The sequence below is a fragment of the Phallusia mammillata genome, chromosome 3, assembly GCF_965637545.1.
Source record: "Phallusia mammillata chromosome 3, kaPhaMamm4.hap1.1, whole genome shotgun sequence".
NCBI classification, from domain to species: domain Eukaryota; kingdom Metazoa; phylum Chordata; class Ascidiacea; order Phlebobranchia; family Ascidiidae; genus Phallusia; species Phallusia mammillata.
The window spans coordinates 7,131,069-7,157,755 of NC_137254.1; the positions used below are offsets into that span (position 1 = coordinate 7,131,069).

At 36.2% G+C, this 26,687-nt stretch overlaps 3 protein-coding genes and 1 long non-coding RNA gene across 4 annotated transcripts in view; all 4 read left to right on the plus strand.

Annotated features, from left to right (window-relative positions):
- Positions 1 to 15,271, plus strand: part of LOC145218530 (uncharacterized) — an 80,502-nt gene extending 65,231 nt beyond the window's left edge. The window contains exons 2-4 of the long non-coding RNA XR_013857638.1: positions 14,624 to 14,726; positions 14,893 to 14,942; positions 15,170 to 15,271. This is a non-coding gene — a long non-coding RNA (uncharacterized LOC145218530). The remainder of the gene's footprint in view (positions 1 to 14,623; positions 14,727 to 14,892; positions 14,943 to 15,169) is intronic.
- On the plus strand, positions 2,290 to 3,481 carry LOC145218528 (uncharacterized). Its single transcript, XM_080085950.1, has one exon. The coding sequence runs from the start codon at positions 2,443 to 2,445 to the stop codon at positions 3,127 to 3,129; it is 687 nt and encodes a 228-aa protein (XP_079942076.1). The 5' UTR covers positions 2,290 to 2,442; the 3' UTR covers positions 3,130 to 3,481.
- Positions 15,272 to 18,314: 3,043 nt separating the features above from the next.
- Positions 18,315 to 21,791, plus strand: LOC145219377 (uncharacterized). Its single transcript, XM_080086748.1, has 7 exons — positions 18,315 to 18,609; positions 20,408 to 20,527; positions 20,798 to 20,854; positions 20,988 to 21,139; positions 21,216 to 21,335; positions 21,455 to 21,587; positions 21,643 to 21,791. The coding sequence occupies exons 1-7, from the start codon at positions 18,315 to 18,317 to the stop codon at positions 21,789 to 21,791; spliced, it is 1,026 nt and encodes a 341-aa protein (XP_079942874.1).
- A 4-nt stretch (positions 21,792 to 21,795) lies between these two features.
- On the plus strand, positions 21,796 to 24,773 carry LOC145218518 (uncharacterized). Its single transcript, XM_080085939.1, has 10 exons — positions 21,796 to 21,954; positions 22,155 to 22,309; positions 22,365 to 22,453; positions 22,524 to 22,629; positions 22,695 to 22,847; positions 23,370 to 23,488; positions 23,577 to 23,662; positions 23,784 to 23,961; positions 24,424 to 24,512; positions 24,589 to 24,773. Exons 1-10 carry the CDS (start codon positions 21,804 to 21,806, stop codon positions 24,690 to 24,692), a joined length of 1,230 nt encoding a protein of 409 aa, XP_079942065.1. The 5' UTR covers positions 21,796 to 21,803; the 3' UTR covers positions 24,693 to 24,773.
- The last annotated feature ends 1,914 nt before the right edge of the window (positions 24,774 to 26,687 follow it).

Sequence of the window (26,687 nt, forward strand, 5' to 3'; positions counted from 1 at the left end):
TAAAACGTTGAGGTGTTTTGTTTTCGCTAACGAGACTTCAAACGCCTTGGGTTTACAGCAATTTAAACAATTGATATTAGGTGTCGAATATTTTCTGTTTAATTTCAAACGTTTTTTATGGGACCTGCCCAAGCACGTAGAAAAAATCGGCAAAATAATAAAATTATTATGTAAAATAAGTAATGGTTAGAACTATAGTATCAATGGACTTCAGTACAAAACTGTGACGTGGTCGGGCAAGTAGATAAATATTGAACAACATCACCTTTTCAAAAAAACATGATGCGGAATAAAGTTCCCAATCTTATTTTTCGCCACAACATAAGTTTGACCAAATCCATTTCTGACCGAAAAGACCAGATAACACTATGCGTAGTGACGCCTCACGTAACCTTGCATTCAACCAACTTTCATTCGTACTGCGATTTTCGGTGCATATCTTAGTTTACTAGATAAAATGTTTGAAGTCATTTTGAGCTCACATCAGCCGTATGTGGAAATAAATCACCAGACAACGGAATCTGTTAAGCGAAACAAAGCAGGAAAAATAAAGCAAACAAACTTTTTGTAGGTCTGAGTGCAACGTTTCTGCCTTTTGGAGTCCCTTTTCGATACAGTTATCTAATTGCGAACCCCTTTGAGTTTAAATTATCTTTGTGCTTTTAATAATCAATCTCGTTGTGCTCGAATCAACAAGTTGACGCGGACCCCCTGTTGAAGACCACTGGTATAAACAAACTTAAAGCCCCACACCTATTTCCTGGCTGAGTATAAGCAAAATGCATCATTGGTAAAGAGAGTTTAAAACTAAGTTCACATTTTATCTATACTTAATATTTCGATGTCTCAGATAACTCCAACGTATCAACAAAAATGTATGCACCATTTTTACCAAACAATGCTTACTCAGTTGCAGTTTAGGAAATGTGCTTTAATACAGCTTTGACTTACTTACATATATGTTTGTTGCGCGTGTCAAAACGCCAACTAGAAAAGTGTATACTCGTTCGTTACATTGACTACAGCGAGATATATTACTTCAGATGAAAGTTGCATGTGTTTCCCGCATTACATTTGCAGGTGAATTTCAAACACTTGACAAGCCCTAGGAATTTTGCCAGCGCTAACGAAAATCTGTCATTGCAGTTAGTTTGGCCAATTTCATATCAATATGAATGGCGCTTGAAATGGGACACGCTGGAAAACAAAATTGTTGCACAGCTGACTGTCATATTGCGAACCCAAATGGTGCTGGCAGACTTATACATTTTTATTTGCAGATTGTTGATTGCATTAATGTTTATTCTGTTTGCAAGCCTGTGCATTGTTTAGAAAACATTATAATGCCGCAAAGAATCTGTATGTTAGGTTTGCAAAATTGTTCAAACATGGTAAAATTTGAGTGTTTGAATATTAAATATAAATTAGTTGTTTTACATATCATGGAATTCTAATCCTTCATACTTCGGTCTTAATTACATCGGGGAAAGTAATGTGTATTTTGAATAAACTGTTGCTGCCAGGCATAATTTATCAACACATTTTTAGCTCTTCCAGCAGTTTTGATTATAATATGTCGACGTTTCGATGTTCCATACGAGACATCTTCTTCCGGGTAATGACATAGATTGAGAACACAAAGTTCTTATATAGCAACAAGGGCCTTAAAACGCACAAAAAACGCGGTGGTAAAAAAGCAGTGCTCACCGATGGTCGAGTGATTACGCATAGCTCAATGGTCTAAAAGCGACCGATAAGTTATCGGCACTAGACCGTCCATTATAACGCTTATCGTGTTGGTGTGAAAGTGCTCCACGGAAACATCGCTTGTGAAAACCGGTTTCCCTCGCTAACACCTTGGCAGCAGAAAAGTTAATGGTGTGATTATAGACAGTAGCATGTTTTGCTAATGCCGATTTTGCTACGTCTCTTTGGTGTTCCTTTAGGCGCTCGTTCAGTGACCTGTCTGGCACTTTGGTATACAAAGTCTTTGGTTTAACGGGTGGTGGGACATCAACTGTAGGTACCTGGATGTGCTGGTTTGTTTGTAGACAAAAAACAATAATATTTTAACCCTGGATATAGAAACTTCGACACCCTGTATGGTACACTTTGTTTAAGCGTGTATCACAAAATAACCAGCATTCAAGGTACGTACAGTTCTAAATGTTCAAAACCAGAAAAACGGATGTTCTAAAGCCGATTAGCTCTCGGTCCGATACTTATCAACGTTTTTAGTGGTTTTCGCGCCTGTGTCTTTTTTGTGTTCAATCACGGGGTGTTATAAGAACGGCTGTGTTGGGATGTAGACATCCTGTATATGACGTCGTACTTCGGATGACTTGTTTACAATCGTCAGGCGAACTAAAATGCCTATCTTATTTCAGACGATATTAACTGTAAATCAATTTAACTTTCGACTAACTAATTTTTAAAAAAGAGATGACATCAAAGGATTTTGGTTTTTGTGATCAAAGGCTTACTGAAGGTGGAAATGTAAAACAACATGTGCCGAAACACAGCAGTGAGAAACTTCATCGATGTGAGGTTTGTGAAAAAACTTTTGCCCGAAGAGGAACTTTGAAAAGACACACGTTGGTTCACACTAAAGAGAGACCATATCGATGTGACATTTGTGAAAAAGAGTTTGCCCGCATGGAAGTTTTAAAATCACACATGTTGACTCATACTAAAGAGAAACCTCATCGATGTTATGTTTGTGATAAAAGATTTACCCAAAGTGGAATTTTAAATACCCACATGTTGATTCACACTAAAGAGAGACCATATCGATGTGATAATTGTGATAAACGATTTACCCGAAGTGGACTTTTGAAAAGACACATGTTGACTCACACTAAAGAGAAACCTCATCGTTGTGATGTTTGTGAAAAAGAGTTTGCTCGTATGGAAAGTTTAACAACACACATGTTGACTCACACCAAAGAGAAACCTCATCGATGTGATGTTTGTGAAAAGAATTTCAGTATCATTTCAAATTTGAAAAGACACATGTTGACCCACACGAAAGAGAAACCACATCAATATGATGTTTGTGAAAAGAGTTTCAGTATCATTTCAAATCTGAAAACACACATGTTGATTCACACTAGAGAGAAACCACAATGATGTTATACTTGTGGTAAATGATTAATCCGAAGTGGAAATTTGAAAACCCACATGTTGATTCACAATAAAAAGAAGCCTCATCGATAGATGTTTTTAGTAAAACATTTACCTGGTCTGGAATTTGAAAAACACATGTTGGTCCATCAAGGTGTTGTTTGTGAAATTCCATTTAATGTCATTTCAAGTTTAAAATTTCACTTGTTGACTCACAACGAAAGATAACTTTACCGACTTGATGTTTATCGAAAGGTTTACTTTGGGCCAAAGTTGCATGTTTGTATAGATTTGATTTTCTAACAGTGTGAAACATATATTACGCAGAGTAAAAATAAAAACGGTTACTCTATTGACAGTTACCAATGTTTAAATGTACAGCAATTGAAGTTAGAAATTGGGCGCCAGTAAATAGGTTATTTTGAGACACATCCTCTTGTTTTCAATAGTTTTTTTTTACAACATTACAAAAAAACGCTTGGGTTCGGTCCCGCCATGTTTAGTTACATAAACTCGGATAATAATGTTTCATTAAAATCAATAACATCCAAGCATGAGATTGTTAAATTTCACCAAAACAAACAAAAAATATAGAAAACAACAATTAATTTGCTGTATGGCCTAAAATAAGCATAATATCACATTCACGGGGAAACGGCCAGGTCAAATTTTGCAGCTCCTGCTCCAGGATTAGCTGGATCTTCATGAGGACTTTAGTTTCTCTTTGTCCTACGTAGCGGCATAGTTGAGTAGTTGCGTAGTGCAAAGGTTATGGCCAGTAAAACTGCGTTATGTTGGGTTTCGTGCAACCCATTCAAGAATACAATCTGACCAATTGGCAATAAAGTTAAATAAGAACAGTTTATTATGTTTTTTTGCCCATTTTTGCACTTGCAAACTTTTAATTTATTTGGAAGAGAGATTTGGAATCTCTTAGGGAGATTTAAACAATAGTAATATTTTATCGTTAAATACGATTTAAATGACAGTTTGTATGTAAGATTTTGTAAATCATTCAGATACTCCATTGTACCAAAGGACTGTGTGTAATAATATTGAATTATGAGGTATTTATATTTGAACATGATATTTAAGCCAATTTATTTGCAATATAACAAAAAAATCTTTAAAAATAAATAACTGGAAGGTAAAACCGTTTAATTTGATAACTTACTTGGTTAAGGAATATTGGTATCGCTTCAACTGGAACAATTGCTTTCATATGTCTTGTAATTACGTATTAATTTGCGTTAAACTCAAAACACTAATACTAAAATATGATAATATGCACGTTGATGTTAAACTGTAACTCTTTGCTCGTTTCTTAAGTAGTCGTATCGCCAAATCAAATCGTTTTGCAAAATATATTCTACGACATCTTGTCCAGACACTATCTACAGCTTAAGGTTTATTGTATGTGATCCACCATGCTTACTTCAATCTGTAAATAAAGTACAGCTAATAAGATTGTTTGAATTGTCTTTCTGTGAAAGTTGCCGAAAGACAAGTTTTATCGAGCCCAAAAATATCGGTCTGTACAGAATTATGCAATTGTAATTTTGTAGGAAAGAAAACAGCCTTTATTTAGTTTGTCAGACCAAATCAGTGTTCAATGACACATATCTTTCAGAACATAAGTTTGTTTCTGTTACAACTAGAATATAGAAAATGCTGTACAGGCGTTTTCGTTCAACTGGTGTAATGTTAAACAAAAATACTAGTTGTTTCTGTCCATAACTTGTATTTTTGCTGACGTTTCGCCCACCAGATCGGTAGGGCTTCATCAGAGCAATGAATGACGAATGCAAGCAACAAGCGAAAGGCGCAAGAACAGCGTGGTACCATGAAAAATAATTATATTATAACAAAGGCCATCCGAAAAGAGTAGCGTCCGTTGCAAAACGATGAAGCGGCACTAATGTCCAAAATTTGATGGATTGGTTGGGCGTCTTGGGTGGATTCCTTTTCAAACCGTTGGTACATCGAGCTGTCCCCTAGGAGCGATTGAGCCTTAAGTTCGTAATGTAGTCTATCCATCTATCGCTTGTTGCTTGCATTCGTCATTCATTGCTCTGATGAAGCCCTACCGATCTGGTGGGCGAAACGTCAGCAAAAATACAAGTTATGGACAGAAATAACTAGTATTTTTGTTTAACATTACACCAGTTGAGCGACATTTTTGTTAAACTAGAATATAATCATAAAAGGACTGCTGAATACTGATTAAAGACGGCTGAGTGTTGTATACGTTGGTAACCAATGTATTTTGAAAATTTAACGATACAGAAGAGTTATAGCAATTATTCCACAGTAAATGTTAACAAATTGCTGAACATTTACATTAAAATTCGAACCATATTCTGGACACCACAACACTAAACACCGTAGCTTCCTGCATAATTGAGCAACGCAATTATTTCAATTTATTGTTTCACTTGGTTATATAAATGCATTTATTACTACTTTGGACAACAGTTTTCGCGTATTATTTATTACTCCTTTGCGTACCCCCATCTACAATACGTCGTCGCCGCTTGGGGTAGCGTAAAGTAAGTAATTTACCACCTGAAGGTTGCCAAATTGTTGCATGCGTTCCATTCTGGTACACTGCCTTCCACATACAACTAACTGTTTACATCTACTACGTAAGTACATAGTTAAAACACCAGAAGGGCTGACTGCAGCCAGATTTACTTTCATCCCCGGGTAAAATCCGCGATCTGCGCAAGATCAATTTGCCATCGAGGTCTAAAAGTATGGTAAAAAATACCAAACGACATTAAGTCTTTGCAACGCTCATTGACATTCAAAAAAAGTTTTGTATCTATTGAAACAATACGACCCCTCAATAAGTACAACAGGTTTTGCCCTCGCTCATTTCAGGATACATACAATACAGCTTGTTCCCCCTACCAAGTTACCTTTGTTTTCACTTTTTTGCTCTTAGTTTTATTTCAGTGTTTTTATATTGTTTTTTTTTTTACATTTCTATATCAAACCTATTAAATATACAATCCCATGAGCTTTAATTTACGTGATTAGACGTATTTAGGCTGATTGGTAAATAAATGTGATTCGTATTATGAATATACGTTGATTGGATGAATTATCTGCAAAACTGAAATGCTTGTAATTCATTTTCTGTTCGCACGCGTTTATCGACTGAACAAATCAATAAAGTTGGCTTTGTATGGCGGAATGGCAAACTCGGTATTAATCAACAAGCACCAGATTGCGACGTCGACCGCTTACGATTGGCAAAAAGCGATTTTATAATCGAAGAACAGTTAGCCACATCAGCTTCAGCGAGATATATGGCTTGAATCACGAAACAATCGCGCAAAATTTGATATCAGTGTATGAACACTTGACAAGCTATATTGATTTTAGCGGCGCCAGTGGAACATGTCCTAACAGTTGGTTTGCTCCAGTGTCATACCATTATAAATGACGCTTGTAATCGGACAGTCTGAGAAAGGAAATTGTTGCACAGTTGACTGTCGCATTGTAAAGACAGTTAATGCAGTTAATGCCGTTTAGCTATCTTCAATCGAGATTCAGGCTCTGCAGATAGTTGTAACTGTTTTTGCATATAGTTAAGCGTAACAGGGAAACACCCCGGACTAATTTTGCAGCCCCTACTCCAGGAATAGCTAGATTATTATTAAGGCGTCGGCCTAACTTTGTCCTACCTAGTGGTAAATTTAAGTAGTTGCGCACGGCAAAGGTTATGGCCAATAAAGCTTCGTTATGTTGGGTTTCGATGCAAACCATTCAAGAATACAATCTGAGCAATTGGCAATAAAGGTAAATAAGGAACAGTGTGTTGTTGTTGTTTTTCTCACTTGCAATTTTTTGCACAGTAGACCGTAATTCCCTGCAAACTAGTTTAATGGTGATCGCATAATCGTTTTTGTTATCTTTATGACGAAACGATTTACACAATTTTGTTTACACAAGAAGTCATCAGCGTCCGGATTTTTCGCCAGGATAGCAAGGGATACAATTTATGTCAAAACAAGCGATTGGTGTCAAAAATACGCAAAAGATGAAATGCCAAACCAAAAGGTTTTTGCCAGGAATTATGTGGCGTACCACCGGTCGGGAACATTGCAATAGATGATAAGCTGTGCAGACAGTACACACTTTTTCGTGCCACAAGGTTTCATCTGTGCCGCTGGTGACGAGAAATAGACCGTATCGTAGCCATCCAACAGCACTCTTATTTAGCTGGGCTAGCTAAAAAAACCTCACTTATTCTTTACGATTCCACAATCAGGCATTAACCACATAGTAAACAGGCTCACAATAGCCAAGCAACTGATCGGAAACCAAACAGTACACACTCTTTCCACATATAAGGTCTCATGTTGAAGAACCATGATGCTTTTAGGGACTAATTATATAGTATGTACAAATGAAATCCATGTATGACAGGCCCTCAACTACGATGATGAGACGCAGCGGGTTCCTCTCAAACAGATAGATGGCATTTCATTAATGTGTTGGTTTTTAGTTATCTCGGAAATTTTAAGGAATTTTGTTTTTTGGGGTCGAATATATTGTCTGCATCAATATTGTTTGATTTGTGCTTTGTTATATATACCATTACATTAATTTTTTTGGGATTGTCTATCAAGCGTTTATTTATATCTGCCATTACATTTAAATCGCAATTTACAACAAAGTTATTATTGTTATGTCTCTTATATTGACAGCAAATGTACCAACAAAGTTCGTGCCAGTAAAAATCGCTGAGGTAGTTCTGCCATTACCCCGTCCATACGTTAAGGTGTATGGCAGGCAAAATATGCCAAGTGATTGTACATAAAATGTGACCAATCAAATTGTTCAAATTAAATTCATGTAATACTTGCAAAAGGCAACTTTGTTATACAACTTGAGCAAATGTCAGTCTGTATAGCAATAAGCATTTGCAACTTTGTGAAATAGGAAACTATCACCATGCAATTGATAAGCCTGTAAATCAAGTTTCTTTGCCTGGGCAATTTATTGTCAGTATGCAATGAAATACACTTATCAACAGCAGGCCACAACACAAATAAACCTAAGAAGAAAATACTGTCCATAGTTGTCTCTTCTTCTTATATTACTCGTTTGAAGGTTTTCCTTTAAACAGTTTTTTTATTGCTGTATTATTTGCCAACAATTTTTCCGGCGTTTGTCTGCTAAAACAGGGGTTCCCAACCTTTTTTGTTGCTTGTGCCCCTTTGTCACGTGTAGCGGTCACGTGCTTTTAAACCATCATTTTGGCACTTTGGTTTGGCTAAGCATTAAGTAATGGAAAATTTTAACTTTGCTACCATGATTTTTTGTTCCATGGAAATTATATGCTGCTTTTGCGACATATGGTATCGAGCGGTGTAACTTTACTGTTCCATGTGTTCTCGTGATTCAGTAACTGTTGAATCACATATTTAGTGTCGTTGTTACATGTTCCCGTCTTCCTGATATCTTCCAACAGCCTGACCATAAGACAGGCTGTTGCGTAAACCGGGTATGAGACTTGATGTGTGTTGCGTAACCAGAATAAAAGACAAGAACTAAATTGATCTTTTGTGGACCATGTCGGCTCTATGCTGCAAGCGTTAAGAATCGTAATAATGAACTTACTCGCTACTGCAGACGACCGATACGAGCCAAGAGAAGCAGAAGAATTAACGAGCTTTCAAGTAAACAATAACGCAACACGCGCGCTCACTAGCCCCCGCACATGTCAGGGCATTCTTCGTGCCCCCCCCTTAAAAATTTACTTTGCAAGCATGACTTTTCGTTCCTAAGCAACTCATTTGTTTTATGCGACATATACCACAGGTCGGTATTGCATTACGTTTCATGTGTTCTCATCATTTAGTAACTATTTGTAGTCTATATTCAGTGTCACCGCTTCCACACTAGTTCATGCTCCCGGTTTTCTTTTGTTTTGAAACAGTCTGAACATAAGATGGGCTGGTGCGTAAAACGGTTATTTCAAAATAGTTGTGCGATCCATAGCAGCATATATTTTGTGCAAGCTTTTAACCTAAAACAAACTAATAATTGTCGCAACGATCACAAGATAACGGAACGTCAGTTTATAAATCGTTGCGCTTGATTTTGTTTCCTCTTTTATTGCCTTGAGATAACGAGACTTGATGTGTGTTGCGTAACCAGAATAAAAGGAAAAGAATAACATAGCCCAAGAAGCTTAGCTGCAAAAACATTTCCATTCCAAGATTCAGTAGGCCTTGATGTTGGGGGAACCACGCGCTTCTGCAGACACAAGCGAATCAGTAACAACACAACCAAATCTTGTGATGTCTGTTTTCCGTTCAGTTCACTCCTATTGTTAGACTTCATATGTTTAGCAAGCTGGGACAAACGGACCAATGAACTTGAACACAACTACTGTTTATAATGCATTTTTGTAGGAATTTGATTCCGCATGCAACTAACAATAAATATCACATATAACAATAAAAAAGTGTGAAAGTTGATCGATGTTTGATGCACAACATGGACCTAGAAACTGATTTTAATCCTTCATATCAAACGCAAACGGTTGCCGTTAGCGAAAAGTGTTGGTAGTGGGTCGTTAATGCATGATTTACTCTATTTAGAAAATGATTAATAAACGTAAGACTCGGTTAAAATAAAAGCGTCAACACAATATGAACAGCTGTTCCCACAATGCACCCGCTACGTATTAAAATTTTCCAAATTGAGTAAGTTTCTATTTCAAGAGTCATTGTGGCAACTGACTCGTTCAATGATTCATGTGTCTTTTTTGCATGCCAAAACAAGCATCGTGCGTAAGCATTACAATGATGGCTCAAGTAATGTTTTATTGAAAAACAAATTTTAAAAACGATTAAAATGACTATGCACTAAGAAAGTACTGCCTTTAGCTGAAAATAATATAACTTGCTGGGCGAAAACGTGGCACGATTATAACAGAAACACGCAGTTACTCATTGATAAAGTGATATGGTATTATTATACGTGTTCCTGCTACGTATTTCCGATGTAAATAAAATCCATTGTTTCAAAATCAAGGGATTTCCAACATATTTCATCAACAGCATATATTATTCTATATAAGAGGAACGTATGCGGATCATTTTGACTGCAGAGTGGCGCCTTTAATAAAAATTTTAAGTAAAAAAAAGTTGCATGCTATAGGTTAGAACCATTTCAACTGAGTGAATGAAGCTTCGTGTTTCAAAAGCCATTGTTGCAAAAAGAAACTACATCAGCGTTCAATGAGTGGGTTAAAATGTTTTCAGAATAGATCCGGAAAAACTCTGAAAGGACAATTGTATTCGGCCATGTTCACTAGTCGTTATTCCTGACCTCGAATATAGTCGCGTATAGTTTCATAGGGCGTGGTTTGTATTATTTCATGCTGATCGATTAGTTTCCAGACATGTGAGCGACACATTGCATTGTTGTAACTGGACAGTTAAGGTGCCTTTCTCCTTTGTGTAAGGCAGTGGTTCTCAAACTTTTTGTTGTTGCGGCGCCTCTGGAAACGTTTGCGACCAATCTTGCGACCCGCTACTACGAAGCTGACATGTGCAGCATACGAGGCAGGCAACGGTGCTTGTGATTCGACTTTCGGCTGATTCTCCACTAAGCCTGTGTAGTTCAGTTGGTATAGCGCGAGTCCCGGAAAGACTCCTGTCGTGGGTTCGAATTCCAGCGCAGGTTAGATTTTTCTGTGATTTCTGGCCTATATTCTTTAGTGGAAATGTACCTAAAATTCGAATACTTGGCAATGGGACTACTAGAAGTCTTCCCAGCCTTTGTTATAAATAGATAAACCAAAATCTTTGCCTGTGTGTCATTGTTTAAAATGTCCGATATGTCATTATGTATTGCTTCATAATACTTCGACCCCTCCTCGAAATGTCCAACGCCTTCCTATTGGGGCGTGCCCCCCTGGTTAAGAACAACTGACCTACAGGCATGATTGTATTTGCGAGCAAAAACGGATGGGTCCCCACAAAAGTGGTTATGGGAATTGGTTAAGCTGTAAAAAATTGTGCGTTAATTTTCGGATCCTTAAGGTCAAATCAGTAGAAAGCGTTATGCAAAATTAAAAAAGGTTTTATCCATATATTTTTTCAAATCATTATGTTATCATAAGGTACATACACAAAAATAGAAAAAAAACGAGAAAAAAATATTTCAATTCCGAGAATTTTAATCTTCATTTTGACCTCGACACTGCTGTCAAAAACTAGCTCTGAAACAATTAAAACTTTTCCTAAAACATCTTGACAATATCACAAAAACTGACACTTTTTTGCAGTAAATATACTATAAAAAGTGTTCTTCACTTTGTTTTGCAAAACGTACTCCGTTGACCTGTTGACTCACGTTTGTCAAAAATAAAAAAGCTACGTTGTGTCAATAAATCTCTAATAACTGTGTTCTGAGATACTTACAAGTTGACTCCTCGTCGTGGGGCGGCCAACCGTACAACTACCGTTTAATGACAATTATCGCGGCCTTTGGAGACGCCAAGTTCATTTTTGTTGATTGTAATGTTAATCAACAACGTTTTTTTTGAAGTATCGTTTGTTAGTTTAAATAACAGTGCGCTTTAACTGGGGATACTGTTTATCCAAGTGTGAATTAATTCCTGGGGACTTCTTTAGGATCATGTACTAAAGTGGGTATAGCTGTCAGAGAGATTATTGAGTCAAGAAAAGAACAACCGCAGAAAACGAAATAATCGACTAAACCAGATACAAATAATTTTAAGTTCAGCATTTTTACTTGTAGGTGTTCAACTGATGTCAACAAGATACCTTTCCATTGTTATGCGGTTTCCATTGTTTAGTTAATATTCAGCAAACGCGTCACGAGAGTTATAACCAGCAACAAAAATAAAAGTGAATGAAATGTATTGTAAATGTTCATAATTGTGTGATCGAGGTTTACCTAAAGTTTACCCACAAACCATAGACCCGTATTAAGTAAGGTCAGGTGGGTACATTTTCGGAAATCTTTAGACCTGGGGTTTTATGTGTTTTAACACTCAATATCATATATTTATTACACAAAACCTAGGTAAACTTCAAATTTTAGTGCCACCTTTATGCTGTTTTGTATTGTTTTTATGCTTACGTAGCCAGAAACGGTTGTTTTTATTTCTGTGTTTTTTTTTATTTACGCACTGTGCGACTGTTTTGTGTCACCCACTTTGACTATATTGCTTTGTGGAAAAAGTTAACAAATATTTGATCGATCTTGTTAACACATCGTCTACTTTCATAAGATCATCTTCATTACATATTATACATTGTTTAATCTTGGGCTTGGTAGTCTGTATGTAACACTGTTTTATGCAACACACATATATATATATATTTATACTTAGGAACACTATGCACGGACTTGAAAAGTAGTTTAATCATAAACATTACTGCCAAGGTAGTGGTGTATATAGAATACATCGTGTAGACGTTTCGACAATCTCTGTTGTCATCATCAGTACATGTTTTCAATCAAGCTGTGGAACACGGTATATAAAGCACCACTACCTTGGCAGTAGTGTTTATGATTATATATTTATATTTATATATATATAATCACTGGTCAACAGAATTTTTTGTTAAAACTGATATTGAATAATTTTATGGTACTGATTTCAAAAATCATTACCGTTCTCTTCAATCAGGTCAATTCTTAAGTTATTTACAAAATCAGAATTTATGACTGTTTTGATTAAATGACTTTAAAATCACGCTCTTGTGTGTTTGTTACATTATACACATCAATTTCCTACAGTGTAGTCAGTTTGATAGCATGAATATGTGTTCTCTGCTTATGCTTTGTCTTAAAATGGTTGGTGCAGGCTAGTGGTAACTTTAAACTATACGTGTTTTATGGAGTGTCTTTCAGACTAGTAAAGCAAGGTGGTAAAACTAAAATTAATATTGGCTAGGTCATCTATAATATGTTGCATCAATAACCAAGATGTTTTATGCTGCATTAGGCTACTGGTGAATACCCTTACAACACAACTAAAAAGAGAAAAAAGATCTGTATTAAATGTGCATATCTTGCACACTTTGATGTGGCTTGGGGGGGTTTAGAACAAGCAATGGGCTCCACTTACCTAATGTTGATTGGAATATTGCAGAACTGGACAAAACAGTAGAAAGGGACTGAAATTACCAGAACGATTACATCACTAAGTTATTAAGCGGTCTAAAAAATTTGGTACGAAAATGAGTGTATAGCTGCACTTCCCTTAAAACGTAGGGGATAAAATTATGAGAATTAAGCTGAAAGGTTCCAACAGGATATCAGTGAAATGAAACGTATCAGGAAAGGTGGAATAATGTGATCCTGGCTAATTACTGTTGGTCAATTAAGCGGGACGATATTACTGCTAGTCATTTCCGAAAGTTACAGAAGTACATGCGTAGGCCTATATCCGATATACCTAAAAACTTACAAATTTGAAACCATTTTTTGTTTTTTGTGTTGAATTTTGTTTGTTATGAGTGTCCACCTGTTACATTTAAATTTAAATTCGAAATTTTGTTCTTGCAAAAGCGGTAATTTCAAATAAAATACTCAAAGTCAGTTTCACTACATATGGATTTTTTTCAAATGTGGATGTACCATATCATGAAAACTAGACGTGATACAGATAAACCGATTGCATTTTGAAATCAGGGCACTAGAATTAGTCAAAATCAGTTAAAACATTACTGAAACCAGTAAAATTTTGCCTGAATTTTGGTTGCCCTGTGATTACCATTCACGATTGTTTTGTGTCGCAGATTAAACAACAAACAAAATGATTCGTAAATTATTCTTGATTTTATTGATGTGCGCGGATATTCTATCTATTTCTGGAGCGGTGGCCACAACAACACCGACTACACTGACAAGCACGACCGCATCGAAAAGCACGACCGCCCCGACTGCACTGACCAGCGCAAACGCATCTAAAAGCACGACCGCACCGAATACACCGACCAGCACGACCGCATCGAAAAGCACGTCCGCACCGACTACACTGACCGGCGCGACCGCATCGAAAAGCACGTCCGCACCGACTACACTGACCGGCGCGACCGCATCGAAAAGCACGACCACACTGACTACACCGACCAGCACAACCGCACCGACCACACTGACCAACGCGCCTGCATCGAAAAGCACGACCGTACCGACTACACTGACCAGCGCAAACGCATCGAAAAGCACGACCGCAACGACTTCTACAGCAACCAATACCACACCAACCGGAACCGTTCAACCATTCACAGAAAGCAGCACTACCGTACCAACCAGCACATTACAAAGTATATAAATTACCTTAATCTTTGTATTTTTGTCAAGAAATTCACTTTAATGTAACCCTTGGCATTGTTTAATGAAATGCAGCAAGTTTTGTTTTGTGAAAAATATTTTCTTGATGAAAAGTATCATATGCCAGGACTTACTTGATACCGACTGGTATAAATTTCTACAGGTAATATGGTCAAGGTGATCATAGCCTCAGTAACTTGTGGGAGCGTCGTTGTCATAATCGGTATAGTGGTTGCCATTCTAACGTTGCAAAAACGTAAAAGGAGGTAAGCGGCATCTTTTGTTCAAGAACAAAATGCTCGAATTAGTTACAATAAAAACAAATGTGCGATGTAGGATATAACTTGTTTTCCTAATGTATTCGAAAAGTCTTAGTATGTCTACATGTGTAAATTGTGGACGTGATTAAAACTCAACGCATTTCATTCACAGAAACGATTTGTCACTGAAGTTTGAAAAACAAAGTACAGTTGTCAACATAAGTAAGTACATTTGTTTAAAACAAAGTTGCAGTAAAGAAAAAAACAAAACAAAGATAGATACGAATTTTTTTACTAGCAGCTAAAATATGAGTCCATCCTACGAACAAATCAGGTTGATTTCATTTTACCCAAATTAATCTTTTTGCACATTATTGCATTAGGCTGTACTGCATGTTATTGTTTCAAGTAAACCAATTTTTAGGTAAATTCATTTTAATTTCAAACAGCTGAAGATCGCAAGGACATAAAATCACACAACAATCCACCAATCGTATTTAACAACTCCGAACAACAACGTCATTAAAACAAACTGGTGACGTCATTTTTGTAACGTCACCCATGAACGAAATGCTTAAAAAGTAATTATTACTTCTGCTCTTAGAATGTGCCAACATACGCATGTTGCATCGCGATATTTCGCATTTCAACGTTCTTTTATTTCGCATTTTTACCGTTCAAATACCCACCAACTTACACAACAACCCCGTATAATCAAACACATAACATCAACGTCAAGATAATTACACCAACCCATATTGCTTGAGCAAGAGAGACGTCTTTATTACATAACAATTGATCCCTGATTACTGTTTTACTTTATTCGTTTAAAATTGTTTCAGAAAAAGCTCACTTCGACCAAGTGTTTACTGTGATTAAAAAAAAAATGTACAAAGGTGATCATGAAGATTGCAAAAAAAAACACCTATGTTTTAATTCTTGAAATTATGAGTTGGGATTTAAACAAGCAAGATATTTTTGCATGGAACAAATTTATCAGCCTTTTTATAAGAAATCAACAAGGTTGCGGTCGTTAGTTTCCCGCTGTGGAAATTAGCAGTCCCAAATCCCAAAGATGTAATTTTGGGTCAAAGGCCTGTTTGTTACATCATAGCCTTTTTTGTGTATTAATAAACGTGTCACAAACATGGAAATGAAACAACATTAAAGCGAAATCACATATGTGCTTATAGAACGTGGTAAAAATTGCATCATGTCATTGAAGCACAATTTCGTGTTTGACTGGAGTGCTAAATAAACGAGGTTAAAGAAACTACTAACTTTTTAACTTAGGCGTTAAAGATAAGGTACGGAAAGCTTGTGTAACTTACTCTAATGAATCCGGGAAAACGTGCAGGAAGAGATGAGTACTCCCTGTCATTGGTTTGTGTTGGAACTTCTATATATATTCTGCATTTGTTGTTAATTTGATTTCACGCAATGTCGTTGTTAATTTGCGAACACTTAATATCCGATAAGAAAGTTTACCTCTCCAGACACAGTTTCCAGTAGGCTCGCCTGATTCCACCAAGTGGGAAAGTAAATCCCTAAAAAAGTTTAGTAAGGTTTTTCCTACATATAAAAAAAAACGACAAATGATTTTATCAAACTTAAATAAGTTAGTTAAACCGATACCGATTGAAAAATTTCTCGCTTCAAATGGATTAAACAGTTTGTTATTCCTACCTTTATGATTGTTTTTAATTTTGAAATTCCAATTATAACGTAGTTTAAATTAAATGCATAACGCTTGTAAAGTTACTGCCAGGTTGTACGCGAAACCAAATGCATTTAAAGTCATAGGGCATTTTCGAAAAAAATAAACCCTACATGCATGCTAAACAAGTCAAAAAAATTGTGGCCAACTTTCACACCTATTTGTTTAGTAAGTGAAAATTTGTTAATTTTGTTTTGTTTTCACGTTAAACGCTTCACACAAGGTCGAAATTGGCAAACTAAGTCGAAATTTGCGCAATTCTTGAAATTTTAACTACGTGAATGTCATTCCTTGTTTTAGCACAAAATACGAAAACAATAGCATCAGTGGGTAAATTATTTCATCATGTTCCTTCCTGTTTTTCAAGTAAATGCAGATAATATTTCACATGCGTTTAGGCCTGGACGTTTGTAATAATATTTAGAGCTGCGTTTTTGCCACGAGTCCTGTATCACATATTGTATTTGATTCATGTGCAACAGGAAACATCGAAGCATTACTGAAAAATTACTCGAACTTTGAGTTTTCTCAAACCGTTTGCTTCCGCTACTTTTTTGGCACTGTATTATGATGAAAACTACCCGCAGCTACAATATAACCGAGTTAAACACATGTCTACCAACCAAAGATACTTTGCTGGTTCAATTAGTTTATGTTAACGATAGCTTGAACCAAAAATGCAAAACCTAAAAAAAAGCAAATCAATAAAAACTTTCGCAAAGTGTAGGCGGGCGTCTGCGGTGGGATTCGAACCCATAACAGAAATTGGGGACCCGCGATTTACAAATTGAGTTGCGTAGGCTCAGTGGTGAACTCGTCGAAAGTTGAATCACAAGCACCGTTATCTGCCTGGTATGCAGCACGTGTCAGCTTCGTACTGGGGTATCGCCAGAATGACCAGTATCAGTTCAAGATGAATATAAGTCCTTTGAAATACAACGTTTCTAGCAGAATTTGGGAAAGTACGGTCACCGAAAGAGATTTCTCGTCCACGCACAGCATGGTCAGCTATTTGACCTGGCCTGAGGGCCAATTACATAATGTCTTTGTACAGACAGGTAGGAAACCGATGAAGGTTTGTTGTAATCAACCATGTAGGTTTGACGCAACACCGTCCTATTATCGGTTGCGGGCAGGAAAATGTAAAGCACCAATGACTTTTTATTACATTTTCATTACATAGTAATTCCACAGCCTAAATTTTTACATATATATTGTAACGATTATGATTTATGTGTTAAAGTTTTGGAATCGAGATTACGGGAGGTTGTCGCCCGTTTGTCTCGTGGTGTGGTTAGATTGTTGTGTGTGTTTTGTATTCGTAATTATCGTTTTTAATCGTTGGATTCTATTTAAATAAGACTGATTTGGTAACCTACAAAAACGGTGGAACGTTGCAGTGGTGGCAGCGGAACGTTGCAGTGGTGGTACCTTGATGCATAAAAGTAAAGAAAAATCGATTTAGTTCGAGGAAAATCACTTGCATCTACTTCAATTTCGGATAGAACTCCCCTTGACACCCCAGAACGTCGTGACGAGATGGTAAATGAAGCAAAAACTTGAAACGAGAACCTGAACCAGCTGAGCCATGTTCAGCGAAAATATCTTCGGAATGTATAAACACACCGGTACAATTTGATGGGAAACATGATTTTGCAGCGTGGTTAATGAGTTTTGAGAATTTTGCTGACCTTCTTAAAATCCCCATGCAACAGCGTTCGCTGTCTTTAACATCTTTTGGTGTGCCCGAGATTGGTTTGGTCATAAAGAAAATGAACCTTACTACAGAACAAAAACAAGATTTTGAGGACTTTTGAAATCGCCCGAATACAAGACTTGCACCCGAAATCGAGAGCAGCACTACCATGTGCAGGTATATGGAGAGAAAACAAAAAGTGGGAAAATCGATTGAAATTTACTTGGGTGAATTGGGAGAGATTGCTCGTCTTGCCTATGATGAGAGTACTGCGGGAAGTGTCATGCAAATACGTGACCGTGCTGCATACATTGCTTTCTTAAGTGGTCTACAGTACAGAAATCTTGCTTTTTACATTTTCAATGTGTGCCAAAATCTGACGCCAGAGGAAATGGTAGGGGCTGCCAACAAATATCGTCGTGGTTCTGAACTTTGCTTCAAAGTGGAATGGGTAGAGGGTCCATGCAGTACACGGAGTAAATCAGGAAAACAAACCTTCCATAGGCGATTGGTTGTAAAAACTTGAAGCGGTGCACACCCAGACGCAGGAGACAATGAAGGAGATTGTGTAAAAGCTACAATGTCTCTCTGAAGTTCCACCTCCCCGAAGAGTTCCGTACAACCGCAATATTACGTGTTATGGGTGTGGCAAACCTGGCCACATACGGCGCAATTGTCCTTTAAACGGAAATGGGTTGGAAGATCGCGAGAGGAGGAGGGCAGGAACTTGGCCGAATGGCCTGGCGAGCTTGACCCACATACAGACATAAAAAACCTGATCGGGATTCGTCCCCGGGAGTGTCCTGGGTTCGAACCCCGTGAAAAAAAAAAAAAAAAAAAAAAGATCGCGAGAGGAGAAGTTAATGATATAATATTCTATACAGGTAACAAGTAAACACGAAATGATCACTCATTTTTTTACAAAATTTAGTATGAAACTGTTGGATGGTATAAACTGACCACAAGCAGTAAAATATTTTAAATTAAATTTAAATACAACGCGCATGAACTTTTTTTACTAGGCGTGCCATGAATAATCAGCACACGTTTCTTAAGTGAGACGCGTGCCAAGGTTGTCGACCTCTGCGGAATTTCTACAGGAAATAAGCTTGCAAGGATACAAACGATTGCAGAGAAAAAGTGTGAAGTGTAATTTTGACTTAAAGTGACGTTTTTATTTGCTAAACCATATAATTGTTTTCAGTTGTTTTAACAAGTGAGCAAAGTAAATGTATATCTTTATGCAAACATTGGCAGCAAATTGTAGTGGTAAAAATGAGCTTCAACTTGAACTATTTAAACTTTAAAAGAAGCTTGCAGTGATTGTATTTGTCAGATAACTAAGCTTATTCGATTCACTCTTTCAGCACTTGGTAATTTTCAAAGTTTACATGGTATAGATTTTGTCGTAAAACTACGGTAGCGTGATATGAGTCACAAATTGAACTTTCTTTTGAAGTCACCTTTGTTCAAACGGGCCGAGATTATTTTCACTAAAACTAATTCCTGCAATTTTAACCTTTGTGTAGATTGGTCTTAGTGATAAAAAGTTTGAGCGAAGAAATGAACCGGCGCGCAATAGTATTTATCAAAATGGTATCTTTCCTGCTTTTGTCTTTTTTCAAATATTTGTTGGACTGCAAAAACCCGTTAAGGGCTTCTTTATGCTTGCCGTGTTGAACAGCAACTAAGAAGGTTTTTGTGTGATTGACTTTTGCGTGTACTTTCAACACCATTGGGGTTTAGATATTAAGTTTAATGCCAGTTGAGTTCATATTTATACACAGGAACAAAAAAGATAAGGAACTTATTCCTGAAAAAACAATTCGAACCAGCGTCATGTTTGCAGTTGTTCAAACAATTTCGCATAACATGCGTCACTTTCTGTTTCGACATGCGGAAGTTGGCAGATGTTGTTGGCTGGTCCGGTGCTTGTGCGATGAGTCAATGCATCTTTGCACGGTTGCATAGCAAAACGTGATGTAACTGATTGTGTGGACAAATCATATTTTTTGAAGTTTGCTTCGTATTATTTAGTTCTTGGATTTTACATTAAATTTGGAAGTGCTTTGAACCTGAGTTGTAGTGGTTTTAATACTGGCGTTTGTGGTCAAGTGTGACAGCTTACTTGGCTGTATATTGCAAGTGCTTTAAAAAACAATCATAAGGACAAACAATATTTTCCCATCGAGTGTAAAAATGTGACTAAACCAACCATTTTGGTCGTCAAATGAAAAACGTTTGAAATTTTGTAAACATGATTTCTTGTAACAGTTTTGAGATTTGGCTCAAAGATGAATAGTATTAATGTGAGGGATGATACTAGCACTCATGAAACATTTGAGTTTAAAAGAAGGCATCCTCGACAAGCTACAACTAGTACAAATATACGAGGTAAAATTCTTTTTTAACTTGTAATATATATTTTATTTTCATATTGTGTGAATCGTTAGTACAAACCTTTAACATTGAGGTTTAACTCGTAGCACGGATGGATTGTATTTCGTGTCGTAACAAATTTAATATTTTGCAACATAACATGTGTTTTAAAAATTTTGCCTTTGAGCAACAACAACAAAACACAATAGGTTTTTGTACGTAATCTTACGTTGAAGCAAAAATATCCCATCGAATATTAAGAGTGTCACGTTACATGCTTTTCAGAAAACGCGTATGAAGGCAACCCTGCAATGAGACCAGTTGAAATCGTACAAGATTATGGTAAGTTGTATTAACTATCATGCAACCAAACTAACTGAGTTTATTCGTGTCCACACAAGTGATTTAAACAAATAAAGATTTCAGGCCTGCGACAAGGCTGCATGTACGTTTAAGCTCTGTGTATATCATGTAGAAAATGTTACGCTACCATCGAGTGACAAATGTCCAGAAAAATTGTCAAAAATGCAGAGATTGATCCATGTTATTATTCTCTTGGTGTGTGCGGTTGTAATTCTGGCTGCTTTGGGTTTACTTTTGGGGATATTCAACTTTACAATACATCAGGTGTGTAATGTTTGTTATGTTGTTATGTCAAGACTTTTCCATAAAGTCTAATTGTGTTTTGCGTCATTTACTTTAGAAATTAACAACATCATCGCTTGGTACTTTCCCCAATCCTGCCCGCTCATGTGTTCAACTGAGAGACACTGGGTTTAAAGATGGAATCTACTTCATACAATCGTCAAAGGCTTCATTTGAGGTATTTTGCGAATCGGTGTGCGGACATATGAATTACTCATTTTTCTTAATAAATTGCTTTTTTTACAAAAACTGACTTGAACAGCAATGTTTGTGAACTCAAATTTGTTTTCTTCTTAGGCTTACTGTGACATGAAAGCTGCTGGTGGTGGATGGATTCTTGCAGCAACTATTAACGACAATTTCAATATAACAGAAACTTACAATGATTTGTGGTTTCTCACGACCTCAAACAAAGACAAAACTGATTTGAGTAAGCTACGTTTCTGCTCAAATTTCGAAAAAAGGCATGTGTCATTTCATTGCAGATTACCAAAATTGGATGAACACAAACACATTCGGGACATTTGATACTTGCACAAAAATGGATTTTAAAAGTCGAGTTTATTATGAGTATGAGGCGAGTATCTTGTGGGGACGATACTGTGTTGATAACATACAAATTATAAATATTTAGGGAAAAGACATAATGTTACGTCATGTTCCAAATAAAGCGCCACTAGAAGACAGCAGAGAGCACAGTTTTCTGCAGTATCAAACTGAAAATGGATTTATGCCAATATATGGAGGAAATTTGCATACAATCTTCAATCAGCATTATCCACTACAAGCAGCAAATAGTAAAGCATTTTTTGCTCTTTATTGGATTATTATTATGCATCCGCCGAAGGCAGAACTGTTTTTGTATACGCAAAGCATATTTAAGCATTTAATGTCAGCTGTACCAATTAAGTAGATACAGAGGTGTAACGTTTTCTGTTAAATTCTTTTGCAGAAAACCAATCAATAATATATCTGTTCTGTTTGTTTGCACTTTAAGCTTTTTATCCCGATGTAAATTCGACATTGGATCGACTCGAAGCAAAATCCACAGAAATCACAAACTTAATTACTGATTACTACTTTTACAATGATGATGGTTCCAGTAATAGGTTAACTGACAGTAAATTGTTTGGTGACAGGCATGGAATGGAGGTAAGTTATAGAAATGTCATTTATTTGTGCTATTATAATAAAATTTTCGATACAGATTTACACCAGAACAAGGTGGGGTTGTCCTCCGTACGGGTATATACCTAATTGTCGAGGTCTCTATTTGCATTACGGAGTGGATTATAGGTTGGTAAAAGATATGGTGATTCTTTGTTTTGTTGATTCTTTAGTTTTGCATTACTTTTGAACAATTAAGATGTGATCTTGGCAATATGATGCGATCAAGTCGTAAAATGCATCCATTCTTTGCCTTGTTTTCTGTGGGAAACTTTGATCGTTGCTTCGACAACTTCTATATGGGGGTAAGTATATAAGTCGATAACAAATTTTCCTGTCAAAATTATTTTCTGAATTCTTCAATTTTAAGGCTCGCGGTTATCGACCAAACAATGATTCAAAAGTTCTTTACAGTGGAAACCACACTCTCGGCAATTTCTTTTTACATTACGAAGCGCAGTGTAGAAATGGTTCATCATATGCCAGCTTGTGTGATGTTTTGTTTGATGTCATTAATACTGAGGTACGTTGCTTTTATCGTAGAAAGGTGGCTTTCTACCTTTTTATCCGGTGGAAATTTTTAGCAATCGAATATAACTGACGACCCACTTAAAAAAAATACACGATTTTTATATTTTATTGTTCATCAAAAGCCTAGGCGACCAACAGTAAAATGCCAAAATGCACACAAGGGGATCGCAATCTACTGGTCAAAAATCTCGGTTTAATTTTTTATATCTATTATTTCATGTACAGAAACAATAAATAGTATACACTACATTTTTATATGTCGAAAATTATTTTGATATTATTTCAAGATTGTAATCCATTTAGTTTGTAATCATTACAACAATTATGATTATTTTGCAATGTACGAGATCAGCAATGATCACTTTGCATTTTCCGCTCTGCAAAGTAGAAAACAGTACAAACTATTTTACCCTTTGATGTTTCAAAGGGTTAAATAACTTTACTTTTAGTTCTCACAAAAAAAACGAAGCACTGACAGTAAATTAAAAACAAGTCTTTTCTTTTTATCACACAGAATTCTGGAAAGCCTGCCATACAGTTGAACAACAGTACGTATTCAACACATTATTATTTTGGATTGAGAATTCGGGAAGCTGTATCAAACACACTTTTTGGTTATACAATGATTTCAAGGTAGATTAATGCTCACTGCTGAATGTGCTGTTATTGTGTTTTAACAATCGTAATACTTGACTTTTCTTAAAACGATGTTACTTTGTAGAAAATATGATTTCTTGATACCTGAAACAGAGATCAATGCAGTTACCTTCAAAATATTGCAAATTACTTCCGAAACTGACAACTTTTGTAAGTAAATGATTTTATTTAACTGTCTGCTATATGGGATTTTTCCACAGCAAATTAACATTTCATTACAGTAACTTCATGCTTTGGAAGTTGCAACACTTTGTGCCATTTGTTGTTTCAGGTCAGGATTGTTTTTATGATGATGACGTACTTTCAGTACCAGTTCAATTTTCCATCGGAAACAATTCAGTGGTAAACTCGATGCTACCACCAAGCGTAAAACCTCTACCGACCGGTTTTGTTCAGTTTCGTGCTTATGGAAGAACTGGGAACGTCTACGCAATGTGTCCTGCAGTTAAGTAAGGAAGACTGATATTCATAACAGTAGTTAGAATGTTAAAGTCACAGTCGTGCATTTAACTGTTGGTCTAGTACAGTTGTCATCAAACGTTTTTCGCAGCGGGTCGACTATGTTTGCTTTTTCAAACTTAATCTGCTAGGCGATCATTCTGGGCCGCCATATGATGATCTTTCTACAATCTCATTTGAAATCTGGCTATGTGATTGTTAAAAAGTGTGCTCTACCAATCAATGCTAATATGTTACGTCACCAATACCAAAGAATGTTCTTCACACACAAACAATATCTTAAAATGTTGTCAATTATTTAATCAATTTCATTTAGATCATTACTTTATGTCGTTGCAGTAAACCATTGAAGAAAGAAAATTAACTTCTTAATGTTACCTAGTTATCAAGAATTTGGTGAACAAAATAATACGATCGGGGGTCGGATATAAGCTAACTTGCAATTTTTGTAGATTGAACGATTGGCGAAGCGAATTTGTTTGTATTGGAGGAATGAAGAATCCAGATTTTCCTTACTTGGATGACTGTAATGATTTTACAAGTAAATTATCTATTTCTTGTATTTGACGTTATTGGAATACAAAATGTTTTTTTTTTATTGTTTTTGTTTAATGTAGATTGGAACGGATTGCCTGGAACCATGTTAAACGAAACGACACCAGTTGATTATGCTCATTCTCAGAGAGACTTAGATTCTACAATTATGATATTTTATAGATAAATTTGATTTGAGTCGATGCACTGTCTAAAGTTGTATCACTTTATTATTTCGTTAAATCTGCACTAATAAAATCGAGACATACAATTAATCTCTATTTTATTATTAATCTCTTAATTTGTACATTTTTAATGACTTCTGAAGTTTGATTATGTTTCATATGGATATTATTGTATGCATTATTATTCTTTGTGGTATACACATAGACTATCCAACGTCTTCTAATTATCTATCGTTACATTTGAGTTGCTTCAATCGTATATCGCTACAAACATAATATTGTTATGTTGTAATGTAATGCCTCGTGCAACAACAAATTTCGTGCCAGTAAAAAACGCTGAGGTAGTTTTGCCAGGACCCCGTTCACATGTTAGGTTGTATGACAGGCAAAATATGTCACGAGATTAATCGCTCTGTGTTCTTCCACAGTCACTTCAGTGTGTAGTAATATGTGCCCAATCAAACTGTTCAAACTATCATTCTGTAAAATTTGCAAAAAAAACTTGCATATACAGCTTCAGCAAATGTCAGTCTATACAGCAACAAGGAATTATTATTTTATGAAATATGAATCTATCACCATGCGATTGGTGACAAAAAAGTTTTACTGCCAGGGCAATTTAATGTTTGTGTGCAATAAAATACATTTATCAACAACATGTAATAATGAAAGAATACAATCTAAACCCTATTAGCAGCGTAACAGAAACTGGTTTCATTTATCAACAACAGTAATATGTTGTAAGATTGTAATTTGACCTGTGTAGTATGAAAACTAAAATGCTATTCTTCAAAGATGTCACACTGTCAAAAATTCCTTATCCGTTTGTTATATTGTTCTTGAAAAATAATGTCTAGTTGGAACAGAAATCAACCTACAGTAGCAGTTTTCACGTGATACACCTGCAGCAGACTTGACAGTCTGATAGTAAACGGTTCGGGGTTTACTCTGGAAAGTTTCGTCACCAATTGCATGTGATACTGGCAGCTTGTATTTTATTGTTTTACTATTCCATCGCTTTTATAACAGTGTTGTATTCGCTTACAGAAACTGAAGATGCCAAAACTTTTTGGTGAAATATATATTCCATAAAAATATTGTATACAACGGTTGATTCTGTTTGGCCTAGGATTTTATACACTGGGTTTTGGATTATATTGTTCTTCTGTTAAATCTCATTGGAATCTACGTACAGTTTACAATACTGCAACGGACAAATGAGCCACAGAATTTTGTAACGATAATCTGACTTTCAATTCCTGTGCGCCAGGGGTCTCCAACACGCGACCCGCATGCCATGGCCCGCGAGGTTATTTGAACTTTGCAGTTTCAAACACAAATATTAATATATAAACACTTTTTGTGTGTTTTACTCGCCTAAAATTCACGAAACAATAAACCACGCTGTCAATTGACAATAAAAATTACCGGTTCATTGATTCGCATTATTACACAATGCCTCATTATGATGAAATAGGTGAATAATGTCTGATTATAATCAAAGCGCAACTCTTAGAAACCGTTCAGTTTATAGAGCGCTCACGTGTTCTAGCTTTGCTGCAATATTTAGTTATATAGTTTTGCTTTTACGGATTTACGGTACAAACATAATAGAAAATTATCGCATCCTTACCCAGACGCAATGTCTCAAAAACGAAAAAGCTCAGAGAATTGAATTTTTCAAGAAAAGTGGGAAGAGATGCATTTTGTTTGTGACTGCAATGGCAAGGTTCAGTGTCTGATATGTTGTGCGATTACTGCTGTTCGAAAAGAATACAACATCCGACGACATTACGAATCATTATACAGAGAAAAATATTATGCATACACCGGAAAATGCGAGAAGAATTAAGGTTTATTAAATAGGCAGAGAAAATTTTTCCCGGATATTACCAAAGCAAGTGAAGCCTCTGTAAAAGCAAGTTTCGCCATAAGTGAAATGATTGCACAATCTTCACGTCCTTACGTAGAAGGAGATTTTATCAAACAGTGTATGT

Excerpts from the sequence above, each read along its gene's own strand:
- LOC145218528 (XM_080085950.1), top strand. The coding sequence starts at position 2,443 with ATGACATCAAAGGATTTTGGTTTTTGTGATCAAAGGCTTACTGAAGGT.
- LOC145218518 (XM_080085939.1), top strand. The coding sequence starts at position 21,804 with ATGTTACGTCATGTTCCAAATAAAGCGCCACTAGAAGACAGCAGAGAG. Across the intron at positions 22,310-22,364 it reads GTGACAGGCATGGAATGGAG|ATTTACACCAGAACAAGGTG; the intron begins GTAAGTTATAGA and ends TTTTCGATACAG. Across the intron at positions 23,962-24,423 it reads GCAATGTGTCCTGCAGTTAA|ATTGAACGATTGGCGAAGCG; the intron begins GTAAGGAAGACT and ends CAATTTTTGTAG.
- LOC145219377 (XM_080086748.1), top strand. The coding sequence starts at position 18,315 with ATGGAGAGAAAACAAAAAGTGGGAAAATCGATTGAAATTTACTTGGGT. Across the intron at positions 20,528-20,797 it reads AACTAGTACAAATATACGAG|AAAACGCGTATGAAGGCAAC; the intron begins GTAAAATTCTTT and ends CATGCTTTTCAG. Across the intron at positions 21,588-21,642 it reads CAAAGACAAAACTGATTTGA|ATTACCAAAATTGGATGAAC; the intron begins GTAAGCTACGTT and ends ATTTCATTGCAG.